General features: G+C 40.9%; 2 protein-coding genes across 4 annotated transcripts; one reads left to right on the top strand and one right to left on the bottom strand.

Annotated features, from left to right (window-relative positions):
* Positions 1–4,338: 4,338 nt before the first annotated feature.
* h6pd (hexose-6-phosphate dehydrogenase (glucose 1-dehydrogenase)) lies at positions 4,339–13,541 on the top strand. Of its 2 annotated transcripts, none has more exons than XM_072684731.1 (5): positions 4,339–4,403; positions 7,555–8,220; positions 8,332–8,449; positions 8,622–8,891; positions 9,000–13,541. In XM_072684731.1, exons 2-5 carry the CDS (start codon positions 7,576–7,578, stop codon positions 10,334–10,336), a joined length of 2,370 nt encoding a protein of 789 aa, XP_072540832.1. In that variant the 5' UTR covers positions 4,339–4,403; positions 7,555–7,575; the 3' UTR covers positions 10,337–13,541. The 2 variants fall into 2 exon arrangements, with proteins under 2 accessions (XP_072540832.1, XP_072540833.1); XM_072684732.1 differs by lacking the exon at positions 4,339–4,403 and adding an exon at positions 6,726–6,780.
* Positions 13,542–13,692: 151 nt separating this feature from the next.
* On the bottom strand, positions 13,693–18,589 carry LOC140560339 (uncharacterized). Of its 2 annotated transcripts, none has more exons than XM_072684736.1 (7): positions 18,384–18,589; positions 16,888–17,237; positions 16,667–16,729; positions 16,452–16,531; positions 16,229–16,359; positions 15,137–15,203; positions 13,693–14,205 (listed from the first exon to the last, which is right to left on the bottom strand). In XM_072684736.1, the coding sequence occupies exons 2-7, from the start codon at positions 17,121–17,123 to the stop codon at positions 14,117–14,119; spliced, it is 666 nt and encodes a 221-aa protein (XP_072540837.1). In that variant the 5' UTR covers positions 17,124–17,237; positions 18,384–18,589; the 3' UTR covers positions 13,693–14,116. The 2 variants fall into 2 exon arrangements, with proteins under 2 accessions (XP_072540837.1, XP_072540838.1); XM_072684737.1 differs by lacking the exon at positions 18,384–18,589 and having other exon boundaries at positions 16,888–17,025; positions 17,167–18,363.
* Between the last annotated feature and the right edge of the window lie 11 nt (positions 18,590–18,600).

Raw genomic sequence — 18,600 nt, 5'->3', positions numbered from 1 at the left:
CCTCCTGGTGCCCTGAATAGCTGTCCTTAACACACTCCTTCTCCCACACTCACACACTCACACACATGCCGAGAGCCCTCATGCAACGGCATGACAGTGACAGCTGGGCCATTGCTACTTTATATGTTCTTTTCCCCACCACACACTCTCTCACACACTCACACACTCACTCACTCACACACACCAGCACCAGAAACACTTGTCACACAGGAAACCTGTCTTCTTGTTTACTGTTTACATCTCACTTTGACCTCAAAGAAATATCTACATGGGAGGCCTTCTTCTGCAACATACACACACACACACACACACACACTTGGCCCTGAACATCAAAAACACAGAAATGGCCACATTTTGTTAACAAATCCGACCCAGAATTCCAACCCAGTGTCAATATAATTCCAGTAAATTCTCATATTCCATAACAATGCAGAACAATTCAAGGTCTGTGTACTCCATCTGCACTCTGAAAAATAAAGGCGCTACAATGGGTTCTTTAGGCAATGCCATAGAAGTTCCACTGGTTCCACAAAGAAGGTTTTTTTGGAAATGCGACATCAGTATGAAGAACCTCTTCACATCCAGTTCTTTAACCATTTAAAATCCCTCTCATGCACTCATCTTTTACAAAAGTGGTTCCTTAATGGCATCACATAAAGAACGCTTTGTAGCACCTCTATTTTGTGTACCTTTACGGTGTGGCAGTGCATTAGCCTCACTGTTAAAATGGCCTAACCTGCATCTATGCCATACTGACGCTCAGCTGATAATCATAGTGATGATGATGATAATGACAGGGTGTGTGTGTGTGTGTGGTACCTGAACTTGTTAAGTCAGCTGTCATGCATTCTCTCTTTATCTCTCTCTTTTTCTCACACACACCCTCAAACTACAGCAGAAACATCTGACACTGGTTTACTGTTTACATCTCACTTCACCCTCAGTGTTCTGACTGGGAGGCGTCTTTAGTGTGGTCTAGCCTGTGCTGTGATTTTGTAATATTGCATGGTGGCCTCTTCACAAATACCGCGCTCAAATATAAAATGTTCACAAGCAGGGACGCTGTATGGGCGGTTAGGGAGTTAGGATGGGTCTAAGGGTCTGTGACTGACAGGAGCCCTTTTAGAGTTGCAGGGCCCACATATATATTTTCATAGGGCTTTTCTCTGGCAGCACCCCTGTTCAGTAGACAGCAGCTTCCATGTACAGGGTCCCAATAGCTTCACAGAAAAGTGGCTTTTTAAACACGTTAAACTGGAGATGCTCTGCATCACAGTCATTATAGTTTCTCAATTTAATTAATTTCTCAATTAAAAGTATACCTGATTTAAAAATACAATACCATAATTGAATCAGCAATGATTAGTTGGTACTTTGCATTATGACTGTTTATAATTTACCGGCCTCTCTAAGGGGTGGCATGGAGATGCAGCAAGTAATATGTGCCACACAGCTCCAGGAGCCAGCCTGGAGTTATGGGATTGATCCCTGTTCCGGTCTCGGCCTGCGAGGACTTCAGTGTGTCGCTTCCTGTGTATTTCTGTAGCCTAGGGGTTTTCCTGTTTCGTACCCTATAATTCTGTGAAGTCTCCACTGTGACCCTGACCAAGAAGGAGTGGATAAGAAGATGGATGGTCTCAATAGTAAGAATCTAAACAGACACCTATATAAATGCTTTTGGATCACACAGTGTTTCATTTATTCTTTTTTTTTTCTTCACTTTTTCAAGTAACGTATCCAGGAATATTTTAAAGTTTATGCATGATTTGATTTAAATCAGTAAAGTTGTGATAATTAGTTATCTAATAAACTAATTCAACCCAATTAATAATCAAAATTATTAATGTATTACTTAATTACTGATTAATTAATAAATAATAATAAATTATATGATGGTATAATATATATATGATGGTTAATAAATGAATGATGGTATCATTACATTACAGAAAAATATGAAAATGATATTTAGCCCATACATTGATTATCCTTATGTTTGTTACGTTGCCCAGTGAGGAATTATAAGAAAGTGGGATGTGGGTTCAAACAACAGGGGGGGATTTGAGAGTCAGATTACAACTGCAATTCTGTATACGTTAACTTTTATAGAGTTGAATGGAAATATGGCCTCATTAAATTCATGCATTTTTTTGCACTACATTCATGAATGGGATTCAAATATCCATAGCAGAGGTCTTAAGCGGTGACACTCGAATGGGGGACAGCAGCTTTTGTCCTTGTTTTGACAGAGATGATGGCATTTCCTTGCATTCCCACTATAACTGAGCCATAATTAGAATCTGATTAGATGCTTTAATTTGACAAGTCTAACATTAGCGGCGGCTTTAGAGAAGGCAGCTTGTTACAGTTGTACCTTCTCACAAGTCAAACATAGTTCAGTAGGTAGATTAACTATGTTTGTAAGTGGACCTCACCCTGAAGAAGCCTGATTCCCATACAACATGGTAATGAGAGGTCTGTATCACATGTCACATGGAAGCAGTCTGGGAAAGTTCTACACTGATCAACCGGTCATTCAGCCTAAACTCTGACCACAACCTAAAAGGTAAAGGTAAAGGTGCACGTATTTGTCACTGTACAGCGAAATGTGTCCTCTGCATTTAACCCATCTGGTAGTGAACACACACTCACACAAACACATGTGTTAGGGGCAGTGAGTACACACACACCCAGAGCAGTGGGCAGCCAACTCCAGCGCCCGGGGAGCAGAGAGGGTAAAGGGCCTTGCTCAAGGACCCAACAGTGGCAGCTTGCCGAGCCCGGGAATCGAACCCACAACCCTGTTATCGATATCCCGGCGCTCCAACCGCTGAGCCACCACTGCCCTAGAATGTTTCCCACCAGTTTAATTCTATCAGTGCTGTGTGTGTGTGTGTTTGCTATGTTAGCTGTTTGTGATACAGTTCAGCGTGTGGACAACAAATGCACATCTAAGGATAGTGCTCCAATAGTTTTATGCAGCTTTTTGAAATGGCTGTTTGTTTATTTATAAAGATCTTTAATTATTTAAAAAGGATAAAAGCAGGTGTGTGGGCTGCTGTTATCATCACAACACACTGCATGTATTAATTTATTGGTTAGCCTGTAACGGCTACATTATTTTTTTTATAATGCACCTATTAATTAAATATTCCTGTAAAGTTCACAAATGCTAGATCTGTCAAATAGAGCAAATCACATAGAAATAAGTCAGTTCTGGGATTTGCATTTTTTTCTTCAAATTCTGTATACAGGATCTGTCTACGCCTCAGTACATTGCAAACAACCAAAAGAGACAAAAATCCTGTAGGAGTTACAGTTATACCTGCTCTCAAGCTAAACATGGTTTACTAGACAAAAGATCCACTATATGTCCAAATGTTTGTGGACACTCCTCCTAATCATTCCTAAGCATTCAGCTACTATAAGTTGCACCCATTGCTGACACAGGTGTGAAAATAAATGTACACACATCTTGTCTGGTCCCTGTAGAGAAGTACTGCCAGTAGAAAAGGCCTATCTGGAGCAGATAAACATGAACCTGTTGGCACTATGCCTAATACCAGGTGTGGGCTAGAGGGGTGCAAAGCCCCCTGCACTGAGTCTGAGGAGCAGTGGAACTGTGTTCTCTAGAACAATGCACAGTGCTCAGTTGAATACTTTTGGGATGAGTTGGGGAGTTGGGGATGAGGTGAGGTGGTGATCATCCAACATCCTGACCTCACTAACGCTCTTGTGGCTGATTGCAATCAAACCAATGCTCCTCCGAGATCTAGTAGAAAGCTCTGTCTCCTCGGACAGTATAGACAGTTATTGCAAAAAAACCCCTCAAATAAATAGAATAAACTTTTTTAGAATCATTGATTTTGAAAGAAACAAAGAACGAGCTGGTGTCCCAATACTTTTGTCCCTACAGTGTAACTGTATGAAAGGCGTGTTTGCAAAGGGGCCACTAGATGGCAGAGTCACAAGGAAGCGGTCTGTGGGCACTTCGTGGTTATTCTGACTGATCTGCAAAGTTGTTAACAACAAATTTACACAAATGATTAATTTATTCATAATACTTTAAATTATTGATTATTAAAGTCCATTTGACGTCGCCTAACTGCACGTGCAAACAACCACCCGAGACCTGACTGAGGTCTTTAACTGACCCTTACATTCAGAGCCGCCCATGCACTGCATCATCCCCACCGGCGAGCTCGCGCTTTGACCCTCTGAAATCCCCTTGTGCAACAGCCTTCGGCTGCGCTCGCGCCCTCCGTAATTCTCAAAGCAAACATTGTGAAACACAAAATGGAACGTGGCCGGGGTCACGTGACCGCAGCGCGAGCGAGGAAGCGCCAGTCCTCAGAACGGCGCTCGTGCTGCCGACACGGTACAGACGGCGCGCTGGAAAACAGGTGAGTCAAAGCGACGCTCTCAAAGCTCGCGCTGCTGCTCCCCTCGCGTGTTTATAGGGCTGCGTGCGACCCTGTGTGTTTCTGTTACCGCGCGCGGGCGACTCAATCCTTAATATCCTCTCACATGGCCAGCTCACCTGCACTCATTCAGAGTGGCTAATGGTGCAACTGTCAATCATGTGGAGGTAGTGGCACGTTGCTCTCACTGGCTATCAGTCCATTAGAAGTGCCTTCTTACGCTTTAGCTGCAGCGGCAGATCAGCCTTCTGTGCAGGGTGTGGATGCTGCTGCTGCTGCTGCTGCTGCTGCAGTCGAGAACTACAGATCCCAGTGACATGTCATGTCTGACACTCACAAACTCTGCTCTGAGCCTTGGGTTATCGCTCAGTCATGGTAGACGTTGCCTTGCCTTTCTCTTCCTACAGTCAGCCATGTCATCTGCCTCTGCTTTAGCTATCGACCTCATTCATTTAAATGAGCGGTTTAATCTGCTGTGTCGACCCGTTTGCAACGCTCTCCTCCCGTGCAGAGAGAGTCGAACTGTTGAGGCTTTCATGAACTGGGGTCCAAGTAGGGATTCAGCTGTCATGCTCCATACTTGTAAGCCAGCACTGGTTAGTTAGGAGCTGTGCTGCTGCTGCTTCTCACCCTCAGCAGTGATACAGTGAGGCCTTACATTCTCTGCATATTTGGACGGTTTTGCAACAAGTGTGGTGCCTGATACCAGGTTGCACCTCTACTGTATAAACGGGACAGGGTGGGAGATGATCTGTGTTTGTTAGATTTGGATAAATGCAAATGCTTTTGTTGATCTGGACCAAAATGACTCTTCCCAATTTATTTATTTTTTACATTAACTTCCAATGAAACTCCTGTAAAGTTGTCATTTTCAAGGTTACAAAGTCCAGCCCCCTCTTGAACTAAGAAAGATATGTCAAACTGGTCCCATATTATAAGGCATGGTCATAACATTAACACGAATTTTGGCTTTCTTACCTTAGAACATCTTTATATAGATGTTCTTTGCCTACGGTTTACAGTTTGCCTTTTTTGCTTGACTACCTTGAAGAAATTTCGAAGGAAATTCTCAATAAAATGAATTGTACACTATATGTACAAAAGTATTGGGACACCTGCTCATTCATTTGTTGGGAGTAACTGTCCCTACTGTCTCTTGCTGCGCCAGACAGTTCTATTCTATTGGCAGTACTTCTCTACAGGGACTAGACCAGCTGTGTGTGTGTGCACGCGTGTATGTGCACATCTGTGCCAGCAGTTGGTGTAACTTTAAAGTAGCTGAATGCATTGATTAGATGGAGTGTCCACAAACATTTGGACACATGCTATGACTTGCTGTAAATCGCACACCCGGACACTCTGTGTTACTCTGTGACACTATTTGCTTTAGTAGGCTAAAGCAAATGGACCTGTGTTTGAAATGGTAGTCTCCTCCTTCACTAAAGTAGGAGGATCATTTCCAGTTAGGTCCTCCTGCTGGGAAGTGCAGATAAAAAGATATGCAACCTGTTCTGCACACAGACGCTGATAATCATGTAATTGTTTAGGTCTAACCTTACAGCTGTTAAACATTATGCTGTATAATGATTAAGTACTGTTTCTATAGACACACATACACACACACACACACACACACAGACATATATACATATATGCAATGTATGTGTGAGTGTGTGCGTTTATACTAGTTGTGTAATTTCTGTTGACCTTATGTTACCCTTGTTTCCAGTGTCACTGTATATTACGTTATTTCATCATAACTGACAGTTTCTCTTCTTTCACTTGTTGACCTAACTCTGTTTATCTGGGCTGACCCCCTTTAGGGGGGTGTTTATCATTAACCTGAGGAAGCCTGTAAAACGAATTTACTCCAAGTCGGTTTGGAGTGTTGGTCCATGCCTCATAGAATTTCTTACACAATGGAAAAAAACCAACAGCTGCCAGATTTGAATTATGTCAAAAAGTGTAAAACTATATGGACTATGAACCATCATTTGAGAACTAAAAGGCAGTGGTTGGTAATTGTGTGCTGCGCAGGTTCTAATATTTAAAATGCTGGAGACAATCCTAACTCTCGTAGCTATAGTATATTTTATTTACCACTCATTTGGACCACTTTTTGTGTGGACAGTTGTATTTTTGTTTTTTTGTAAACAATGCTGAAGGCTGGTCAGATTGAAGGATTAGCCAGATAGAGCAGCGTTTGTTTGGGTAAAGTGTTTGCCATTACTCAATTGTCAGCTTAAACTGATCTTACTTTCACCCAGTCGGCTAACAATGCACTTTTTGACTAGTCCATTATGTGCTCTAATGCACTTTTACATTTATTTACTCCCCTTTTGACCCATCTGAATGGAAGGTAAGATGGGGATGGCATTAATGCATCAAAACTGGCTTTAAACATACATGTTCCATGTAGTGCTTTTGACTTCTGTCTGATGATTTATTTGTATGAGAACTTTCTCAAAAGAATTCTGCTGTTAGCTCTGGATGAGTAGACAACTATTTGTGTTGGCCTCCTGTTTCCTGTATCAGATGCCACGTCAGTCTCAGTACTAAAATACACAGATCAGCCTTAACATTAGCACCACTGTGAGGTGAAATGAACAGGCAGTTCTTGATGGCGAGGTGTTCAAAGCAGGAAAAATCAGCAAGCTTAAGGAATTGGATCACTTTGTCAAGTCAAGGGCTAAAATATGATAAGCACCTAAGGCGCATTGATGCGATCAATGGAGGCCCCACCTCCCAACTTACAGAACATAAAGGATCTGCTGCTAATGTCTTGGTGCCAGATACTACAGAACACCTTCAGGGGTCTTGTGGATTCTGTGCCTTGATGGGTCAGAGTTTTTTTTTGCCGGCACAAGGGGGTCCTACTCAATATTAGGCCAGTGGTATTAATGTTATGGCTGATCAGTTTAAATACAATGTGTCAGAATCTGTAAACAGCACTGTAGCTTTTTAATATTACCTTCAGGCCTCCAAAACTTTGGTAGGTTTTTATACTGAAATGCCACAAAGTGTTTAGGGCTATAATGGAAAGATCGACATGCAGGACTTTTAGGCTCTGTTGTTAACTTTTCTTTCTAAGACCTATACTGATTTTGTGTCTTTTGTTTTTCTCAATATAAAGGGGTTGCAGTTTGCTAACAGCATGTGGAGGATAACATGGTTGCTGATACTGGCCACCACGTATTGGCAGAGAGGCCACACCAAAGGGGATGAGAGTCCCCAGAGCCCTGGACATGTGTCGGTGGTTATTGTTGGTGGCACTGGTGACCTGGCCAAAAAGTACCTTTGGCAAGGATTTTTCCATCTGTATGCCACTCAGGTAGGCAAGGGCTATACCTTCTCTTTCTACGGAGGAGGTCTTTCTCCAACTGACAAGGGAACGCCACTGCTCTTTGAAATCCTGAAGGAGCTGAAGTGCCCATCAGAGCTCACCGCTGAGCGCTGTGCGCTGGTTAAAGAGCAGTTCTTGCGACTTTCGCAGTACCTCCAACTCAAGACTGCGGAGGATTATGAAAAGCTCAGTCAGCACATACAGCAGCAGTTGAAGCAGGAGGATATGGTAGAGGCCGGTAGGCTCTTTTACTTGTCTATCCCGGCCTTCGCCTATGCTGACGTCGCGGCAAAGATCAACAGCACCTGCCGGCCCCCAGCTGGAGCGTGGTTTAGGGTTGTGCTGGAAAAGCCATTTGGCCACGATTTTGAAAGTGCCCATCTTCTCGCAACACAGCTAGCTGGTTTTCTAAAAGAGGAGGAGATGTACAGGATTGACCACTACCTGGGGAAAGAGGTGAGCCGGTTTCTGTTTAATTTAAACATGCATGTAGGAAGGTGTATATCATTTTCAATAATGGTCAAAATGAGTTTTTTTATTTAAGAAATATTTGTGTTTGTTTTAAAGGTTGTCGCCCAGATTTTGGCCTTTAGAAAAAAGAATAATAATCTTCTAGAGCCGATTTGGAACAGACACCACATTGAGAGGATAGAGATTGTGTTGAAGGAAACTCTGGACTGTAAAGGTAAAGGTTGTTATACAGACATGAAAATCATTAACAAATGACCATTTATTTAATAAAACTATATTTACATAGTGATAATGTTGATATAAAAATCATGCTATGATGATTTTAAGCCTAGTAAAACACTTTTAGAGACCATGGACAATGTGCATGTTTGCCCTGCCATTTACAGGCCGCATTCAGTTCTATGACCAGTATGGGGTTATCCGAGATGTTCTCCAGAATCATCTTACAGAAGTCCTTACCCTTTTATTGATGAGCATACCTGCTAACATCTCCAGCAGTGAAGAGGTCCTAAAGAACAAGTTAAAAGTGTTCAGTTCTCTTGGACATCTTGAAAGGAACAGTGTGGTTATAGGTCAGTACCAGAAATACACAGAAGAGGTTCAGGAGGAACTTAACAAAACCAAGGACTATTTTAGTCGAACCCCCACTTTTGCTGGTGAGTTTGTGGTTTTTCTTTGCTTCAGTCAGGTTTTATATTATATGGGTAATTCTGTCGCCTGATTGGTACGTTCTAAAGATGACTGTCACACACTTGTGTTCCCAGGTGTAGCCATTTTTGCTGACAATCCTCAGTACGATGGCATTCCCATATTTATGACCTCAGGTAAGATGCTTGACGAACGAGTTGGGTATGCTCGGATCCTTTTTAAAAACGACATATTTTGCATTCAAGACTCCAGCAATGTCAACTGCAAGCCCAAGCAAATTGTCTTCTACCTGGGTCATGGAGGCCTGGACTACCCAGCAATTCTAGTCAGTAAAAATGTGTTTAAGCCTTCTCTGGTGAACAGTGCTTGGAAAGAAGTTACTGAGCATAAAGATATCAGTGTACTGGGGTTACCACTCTCAGACTATTATATCCAGACCCCGGCTGTGCCCAGAGAGGCTTATTACGTGCTAATTAATAAAGTCTTCCATGGACGCAAGGACAGCTTTATCAGTGCTGACAACCTCTTGGCCTCCTGGGCTTTCTGGACACCACTATTGGAAAGCCTGGTTCAGGCCTTCCCTCGGCCATACCCTGGTGGTACCGCCAACGGTGACCTGTTGAACTTCCAGCTGCGGGGTCGGGAGGTTGCTTATGTCAACGAGGCGGTGGTTAATGTGATCCAGCAAGGCCAAGACGAGAACTTTCAGGTCATGCAAGGGAAGTTCCGTGGTGCTGAAATGGTGTCAGCCTGGGCAAAGGAACTGGTGGAGCGTTTGGCCTCTGACCTGCAAAGCGCAGCAGAAGAGGCCGTTCAGAATGAAGGTCAGTTCCATCTGGCATTGTCTGGTGGCTCTAGTCCCATTGCACTGTTTCTACAGCTGGCTCTGCACCACTACACCTTTCCATGGCACCACACTCATGTGTGGCTAGCTGATGAGCGTTGCGTACCGCCCACTGATGCAGGATCCAACTTCCGCACTATTCACGACCAGCTGCTTCAGCATGTTCGCATTCCATACTTCAACATTCATCCTATGCCAGTGCAGCTTAACCAGCGCTTATGTGTTGAGGAGGATGGAGGAGCTCTCCTCTATGAGAAGGAGATCAACCAACTAGTCAACGCCTCCAGCTTCCACTATGTACTGCTTGGTGTAGGTCAGGACGGCCATACTGCCTCACTGTTCCAGGATGGCAAGCTGGACGAGACTGGGGAAAGACTGGTAACACTCACCGAAAGTCCAGTCAAACCCCACCAACGGATGAGCCTTACATTCACTGCCATTAACAAAGCTCGTAAGGTAGGGGTTTTAGTGATGGGGAAGAGAAAGCACGAGCTCGTCACACAGTTGAGCCGAATTAAAGGCGAATCAGCCAAGTATCCAATCACAAGAGTACATCCAACAGAGGGCGGTCTAATGTGGTATATAGACTATGATGCACTTTTAGGGTAAGTGTGAAAGGTAAGAGCTCAGTGAGCTCTTGCACTCTATGCAACCAACTTTTATTCAGAACACATGCTGTATTAAAACCTACAGAGGTGTTTATTCCTTATCTACAGGATTGTTTACCTGCGGGAATCATTTGGTTAGTTAAATCAGAAACAGTTTGTTTACGTATGACTGTGACCCTGTTTACGCCTGGTCACTCCATGTGACTAGTATCTGGATTGTGTCCTGATACAATCATAAATTTAGCCACATGCATTTACATTTAGTAGTCAAATGCATCTCTGATTAGACTGAAGTCTGATCGCTGTGTGGGATGGAATATGCAAATCCACTGATTTTTCAGCAATTACTACCGGTATTGCAGTTGTACTGGGAGGGGCTTTGTTGTTGGATGTGTTTACGCTGCTTTAACATGGCTCAGATGTGTCTGAGACCACCACTCTGAAGTGGTTTGAGCGATTAAATTTGTACCTGCTTTAAAAGCGGCTTGGGTTTTTATGTGGTTCGGCCTTATCCTGATATAATCCTGATACTCAAGACGCATAAAGTGAACAGCTGTGAACAGGGTCTGTCTGTTTGTATGAGAGAGAGTTTGCTTTGCACTTCAAGTGATAATTGATAATAATTGTATATAATCACATTGCATTTGCATACATGTACAGGGTATTGTTTATTGGGATCATATAGGACAGACAGTATGTAATCCTGCTGAGCCTCAAAGTCCACAAAATCACCACACCAGAGCATATTAAACTAAACGATATGAATCTAATTAGTTTATAGTTTTTTTGATATTATTTTCAGGGATGCTCTAGTGTAAGCGTTATTAGCTGTGCTAAATATATATATATATATATATATATATAAGAAAAACAAACTTTATGCTTCTTATATATAAAATAAATAGTTATATGCACATCTCTGTGCATATGTGTAACAATACCTGCCAAATCAAAACCATAATAATTATGGTTAGGTTAAAAAAAAATAGTGATATCAGTATGAGTATGTAGTCAAAAAAACAACAACACATATTTAACATTTAATTGGGGAAAAATAAATAGTAGTCAGGGCAAATATATAATTTGAAAGGTTTCAGCAGAGTCATCCCAAGGACCACTGAGAATCAGCTGTTTTAGGTGCTTTATAAATGTTATTTTATGTTTATGCCAGTGAAGGCATCAGAAACCATTTTTAGGGTTCCTTTAGGTTCTGGGTGCAAGAGAAACATTGGCTTGACACTGTGAATATAATGAAGTGTTTCAAATAGTTAGTTTTCCTGCACTTTGCATAATTAATACTGTAATGCACAACAAAAAACTAATTAAAGTGATTTTCTTAATGTAAAAGCTCTAAATATCAGTTCAGTGGGTTACTACTTAATGGGGAACGTTTTAATCCAAGAAAATAATGAAATAAAACCTCATTGGTGCTCCCAACACAAGTAAGTTCTTGAATAATCAGTTATCAGCTCTACAGGAATCCAGCCATGTTAACCTTAAAGGTGTGTCTGTGACCTCATATGGCTGGCTGTCTAACAACAGATTGAAGATACTACTCTATTTAAATCTATTTAAATACCAGTAGAACTGTAACTGCATCAAGAGAGGCGATACACTTCAGGCTTGTGCCACTTTTGTTAATTTAGTGTTGCAACACCACTCTGATAACGGTGTGGGACAAGCTAGTAAATTATATTTCCTTAATAATGACATTTAGGTAAAATATAAAAGCCAAATCTGAATTTGTCAAATTTATATTATCTACAACAACAAAAATGGAAATACCAGGTTTTCTTCTTGCAGTATTGAGAAGGGCATCTAAATGATGTCAAATTACTGGATTGTCAATTTTAAAGCTAATTAACAAGGCATACATTGGTTTATTAACAATATATAAAATACACATAAACATTAAACAGTAATTTTATGCAAGTGTGTTTTAGTTTAACCGTTTCTAAAGCTCTCCTCAAGGAAGGCCAGAATTTCCAGTTGCCATCCAATGTTGATACTCCAAGCTTTGAATGCTGATAACTGCTGATAATTTTTTAGAGAAGAAGGCAGGAAAATGTTTGCGCATACTGCTTAACGCTGCTTAACTTAAGGCATATTGGTGTAAAATCCTGTAATTTTACACTGTAAAAATATTGCTATATTACAATATAGTCTCATTCCACATGCTTCAATCACTTTCAGAGATGGGTCTGTATCTCTCAAAAATCCAGAAATACATGTAAGTGTGTCCTCCTAGAGTGGTGGCTCAAAGCGCAAATGTACTCTAGGTGGAGCCCAGGAGCAAGAAATGCTCTTTCTAACATAAAGCTGCTTTAACTTTCAATGGAAGTCAATGTAAGCTGCGTTTCAAAGCCTAGGCTGCATTTCTTCGCTACGTCATAGATGGACCCTTTGTATACAGCCTAAAAATGGAGATAGAACGTTACTGATGGAAAGTGATCAGATGTTTTATGGCCTTATAACTGCATGATTCCTAGCTAGGCTTTGAAGTTATCCAGACATTCCAAAAAATGCCAACATATTAACACACTGAGCCAGTGCAAACAACCCATACCTCACAAAAAGTGCCTTATTGTTATCTGTGACTGAATCATGGTCCAAATAATAGCACAGATACCCTATATACATTTATATACATCAGTTCATTTCATATTCCAACTTATAAAAATTCTCTGGGAACACAGTTATGACCATGTCTAAAATGCGCAGAATTTTTCTCTATTCATTTTCTGCAAATGTTGGTAGTTTTGGTCAAAAGACATATGCAATCACTGAAAGTTTCATCTTCTCTAATCCTCCTGACTGTGAGCCTTTTTCCTCATTCCTCAGGCACATTTTAATAGTATGGGTACAGGAAACATTTCAGTTTGCCTTTGAGAGAAGAGCATTCACTTTTACTGTTTCATACAATAAGCTAAGTTACCCAACACTGTGCCTCAGTAGTTTCCATTTTTATGTGTGATCTGGTTTTATGCAGAGGCCAGTGAAATTTTGGCTGAAATCTCTTGAAATCTCAGAGATTCTTTTTAGAGTGTGACTACCTGTATATTTGGCTTTTATGATTCTGAATGGTTCTGTAATGGGTTCATGTTTTCTTTTTTTCATCTAGTATAAAATGCTTTCCTTCACTGTATGTGAACATCTTGGCTCAGATTTCAGAGGTTTACCATTGAATAAAGTTTTCATAAGAGTGAGTGGCACCTTGTTTCATTGTAATTTCATATACATACCTTACAAGGACTGTTATATGTTCATAGGAGAAGCAAAAAAAAACAAAACGTAACTTTCAGTGGAAGTGAGTGTATTTTTTTATTATTAAAAAGTCAAAAAAAGTCAAAGTCAGAGCATTTCTATTGGTTTATGAAGTTTTAACCCAACGTAATAAACAACTGCTAAACTTATATTATGTCAAAAACCACAAAAATGGACACAGGCAGCGAGGATATGAAACTTTAAAGCTGCTTTTGTGTCTGTACCTATAGACTACACCCCTCAGGCCTATACCTCTGCTTCCCATATGGTATGGTAATGTGCAGTCTCCTGGTCAGTCCAGTTGCTCAGGACCTGAATAGATTAACTGCGGCTGTGTGAGTGTGAATGGCATTTCACTCTCACTCCTCTTTGTAAAGCCGGGACTGTAAGGAAATACCCACAGTAATAGGATCTCACCGGGCTCAACTGACAAGCAGTTGGGGGCTCAGGCACTGGCACAGGAAGGGTCTGAATAATAGATGGGCTTTCACACAGCAGAGAACCAGCAGAGAGTGGCTCAAGCAGCAGCTGAGAGGCACGTATCGCTGAACCAGTTCGGACACATCTTGTGAATCATCCAAAGGCATCCTCTTATCAGGAAAAACACTGGGTAGAAATGTGGACAAATGTAATATTCATAAAACATTGTTTAATGTGATGAGTTTCCATATGCTTATACTAAATGCTATATATCATATATTAGACCCTTTCACTTTTCACATTTTATGTATAGGCCTTGTGCTATACATCTATCTGCACTCAAAAGCCCATAAAGACAAAGTGAAAACAGTCTCTCAGACTGTGAGAAATAATTCTCTGGTCTGATAAAATCAAGATTGAACCTTTTGGCCTCAATTCAAAGCGTCATGTCTGCAGAAATCCACGCACTGTTCATCATCTGCCCAATACTATCCGTACAGTGAAGCATGGTGGTGGCAGCATCATGCTGTGAGGGGGGTTTTCAACAGCTAGGACAGAGAGACTGATCAGGGTTGAGGGAAAGCTGAATTGAGCAGAGGACAGTGAGATTCTAAATAAAAACCTGATCCAGAGCACTCAGAGGACCTCAGACTGGACTTCAGGTTCACCTTCCAACAAGACAGTGACCCTAAGCAACAGCCAGGACAACTCTATAAATGTCCTTGAGTGGCCCAGCCGGAGCCCTGACTTAAACCCAATCAAACATCTCTGTAGAGACCTGAAAATAACTGTCCATCGACAGTCCCCATCCAACCCGACAGAGCTTGAGAGGCTCTGCAGAGAAAAATGCAGAAAATCCCCAAATTAAAAAAAATCAAGACTGGAGGCAGTAATTGCTGCCAGAGGTTCTTCAGCTAAGATCTGAGTAAATGGTCTGAATACTTACGTCAATGCAATATTTTACTTTTTTCTTTTCAATAAATGTGCAAAGAAATTCTGCATTGTTTTTATTTTAGGCCTCGACATGAAAAGTGAAAATGGGTCTGAAGAATGCATTGAATGTGTGTATATATTATATATATACATTTACACATATACATTTACTGAAGCAGTTTACCTGTAGAGAGGATGCAGGCCCACGAATATACCAGTGAAAAGAGATACAGCTCTGGTGTGGTATTTGCCTGTAAAATTCAATAATATAATCAATTACACAATTTAATAATGCTGAGATATCAGCCTTAAATGCCTTATTTGTAATCTATATTGTCTAGATTGAGATTAAATGTACAGAGCTGTACAAGTCAGAGACCATTTATTTATTATTTTCCAGCGGAAATGACCATAAAACTTATCCGAAAATTAGAATGAATTAGCCTAGCGTGGGACATTTTGCATTGGGGGGCTTCCTGTTTAAAGATGGCCAATGTAAGATCGGACATCGGATTTTCATTGCATGCCCCCATAGCTGGGGTTAACCAATAGTTTCATTGACTTTTATGTATTTGAGGAGGATCTACACTAAATAAGATTATTGTGTCCCACTTTAGGGCAGTTTACCCTTCTATTCTTTAGGACACTCACTTTCTGTGTTTCTACACCTCCAAAGTTCAGTCTTAGAAGTTTTATTTTCTGCTTATCAAACACATTTATTGATGTTAAGGTCTGGACCACTGAGGTGGTCTGTCCATTGTTCTGAGGACGCCAGCAGCTTCTTTGTTGGAATTGATCAAGTGTTTGCTTTTCTCAGCAAGAGCTGGTTGATCATCTCCACCTCCTTTCAGACCCATAGTGATGAGGGTGTTTTCAGATCTGATGTGAGAGTGGCACTTTAGTTTTTTTTTCCTTTGTCTCAAAGATGAAAGATTTGCAGAAAAAGCGGTGTTTATCTGATAATGGTAGTATTGGCGGTCCACCAGGTGGTCTTGTACGGTGGTTAGGAGTCTAATTTTCTTTCTTTAAATATCTTTAAATATTTGTGTTTTTTCAAAATTTTTCTATTGCCTTTACCTTATGCAATGGATTGTCTTATATCTTATCTCCTCAGAAATATCTCCTATTTTTATACACAATGCATAATTTTGTGCATAATGGTCATTTTGACTGGAAATTGAATACGTAAATGATGGTCTCTGACTTTTGCATGGCACTGTATCTTACATTACCATTAACATTAATATTATGGTAACTTATAGGTTTTTATACTTACACACTGGGAAGCGCTGTAGGTCAGAATGATGGTACAAAGGCCATGGGTGAATGAGAGTACACCAAATGTGTGGTAAGCTGCCTTGATACTCTTGGGCACTGGGTCAGTGAGAGTAAGCGTCACCACTAAGCCTTCAGTAGATTGAGAAAGATGGAAAGAGTGTTATTACATAAGACACACATGATGAATATATGTCTTTACTGGAGTAACAACTAATGACCACCTGTAGCCATGAAGGAGAACACAATGACTGCTATGAGATTGTTTAGGAGTGGTTTTTCGCAGTAGCGGGTGGACTTGGGCCTGGAAACATAGGATTTTTATTCCATCACAAGATCATCTGAGGGAGTATTGGTGATAAATGATTGATTCTTTTAACCATCAAAAACCACACAACAATTAAACTGGTAAAAAAAGTATAGATGCAGTTACACTTACCTCGTCAAAATGTAAAACTGTGGTGTCAGGCAGAGCACCACAAAGACGAAAAGAACAATCTGACTGCAAGATAAGACACAGATAAAGTGGTGTAAGGGTTTTCATGAGGCCTACATGAGCAAGACCACCTGAAAACAGTGGCATCATCTGAATATCACATTTTAAAAGACAACAGTATTGCAAAGCTTGCTTCTCCTGCTCTGTCAAGATCAGGAACTCACAACTTCATTCTTTGGTCTCGTGGAAGCCATCTGCTGGACTGAAAAGCAGCATGAATCAAGAAGTGATGAAACATTGTCTTCTTGAGGTCACTCGAGCAGGTGGCGGAGACCCAGAGCATGCAGTAGGTTCCAGTTGAACTTTTTAAATGAATAAAAGTTAGGATGTTGAAGTAGAAGTTGTGTTCAGCTGATGTTACTAGGCTTGAATTTGATAAGCATTTGTTTAGCTTGTGCATTATTAGGATGGTAGAATGATAAAAGAACAGTTGTTAAACTCACCAGAAGGTGCTGGTCTGCTTTTAAGCTGAGCTTCAGGTAGAATAATGGGGGGAACAAGTGAGGGCCAGTCCCTAAAAATATGGCAGATTGCACCCCCTTGTGGTTGGATTGAGCAACACTTGGAATTTAAGAAGGGTATTGAACAATTATGAAATATACCACTGATATGATTTGTGATTTACTGTCATCAGTACAATCTTAGAACAATTTCCTCTTGGAATTGTCTGTGCTGTAAATTGAAATTATGTACATGTTTGAGTCAATTCAATGAATGTATGTAAATACTCCATAGCCCATGCTTCCTTACTTTTAGAACTACATTACTGTCACATTTTACAACAATTCCATAGGCCCTAAAATAGAACCCTGGGGGACACCCCAAGATATGTTAAATCAACCCGTTACCAACAGTTTCTGCATGACGATTAATAACTGAATAATAAACATAGTGTCCAATAGGTTAAGGAAGTTGACTGGTAAAGGGGATTAGTAATCAGTCTGAAGGTTCTTCACACTCACGTCTCTTACACAAAAAGAATGGCTGCTCTATGGTACTGCTCAAAGAACCCTTTGAGAAACCATTATTTTTATTTTCAGAGTATACCACAAATATATGAGCTGTCTGCGTTCTCTGGATTGATGGTTGGTGCTCCATCCAATACTTTTGGGATGAGCTGGGGAGCTGAGGATGAGGTGGGGTGGTGCTCAAATACAGTAATAATATTTACTCCAACAAAGGCAGGATAGATGCTTGTTAATACTCTTGATTTCAGAATGAATAATAAACGAGTAAGTGTCCAAATACTTTTGTCAAAATAGTGTACTTCTATTTTTTATAATACAGTTATAATACACATTTTATCAAACAAAAAATAAGTGTTTCTTTAGTATTTAACATTTTTTGTAGAACCAACTACATCCCCCACCCCTCCCCAAACCTGCACTCTACATTCGTTGAAAATACACAGCCTGGTTACCTTTTTAGAATTACACATCCAGGTTCTGAGTTTCATCATGTCTCATTTCAAAGAGAACCCCAGTGCACCAATCAGAGAAGGAAGCTTTCTCCTCATAGCCAAATCTTTTGTCTGATTGGCTGTCATTTGTCTGCTCAGCTAAGCCTTGTTACAGCAACGCAACACCACTGCAGACTGCAACTAAAGATCGTCCCAGATAAAGAAACCTTGAGCCCAAAACTTTAAACACATGCAACATACCTGAACCAGCTATAACCTGCCCGGAGCACAGACTCATTATCCCTGGCCCATGGCCCAAACATGTGCTTTTTGAATCACATTGTTCTCCTGCAGCTCTCCTGAGAAATATCCTCCCCAAGTGTGCAAGAAGTGAGATTCAGACCCAGAGAACTGCCCTTCCGAGCGGGCCTTTAAAATAGCCATTGTGTCAGAGGGATCACCCCTGCCCCATATTACT

Source organism: Salminus brasiliensis, chromosome 7 (assembly GCF_030463535.1).
Source record: "Salminus brasiliensis chromosome 7, fSalBra1.hap2, whole genome shotgun sequence".
Taxonomy (NCBI): Eukaryota; Metazoa; Chordata; class Actinopteri; order Characiformes; family Bryconidae; genus Salminus; species Salminus brasiliensis.
The sequence above is the reverse complement of the archived record's forward strand: the minus strand, read 5'-3'. Positions and strand labels throughout refer to the sequence as shown.

Coding starts and splice junctions, on each gene's coding strand:
- LOC140560339 (XM_072684736.1), bottom strand. CDS start 17,123: ATGCACAAGCTAAACAAATGCTTATCAAATTCAAGCCTAGTAACATCA. Junction 16,532..16,666: donor CAGTTTTACATTTTGACGAG/GTAAGTGTAACT, acceptor CTATGTTTCCAG/GCCCAAGTCCACCCGCTACT. Junction 15,204..16,228: donor CCTACAGCGCTTCCCAGTGT/GTAAGTATAAAA, acceptor TGAATTTTACAG/GCAAATACCACACCAGAGCT.
- h6pd (XM_072684731.1), top strand. CDS start 7,576: ATGTGGAGGATAACATGGTTGCTGATACTGGCCACCACGTATTGGCAG. Junction 8,450..8,621: donor GGAAACTCTGGACTGTAAAG/GTAAAGGTTGTT, acceptor TGCCATTTACAG/GCCGCATTCAGTTCTATGAC. Junction 8,892..8,999: donor TCGAACCCCCACTTTTGCTG/GTGAGTTTGTGG, acceptor TTGTGTTCCCAG/GTGTAGCCATTTTTGCTGAC.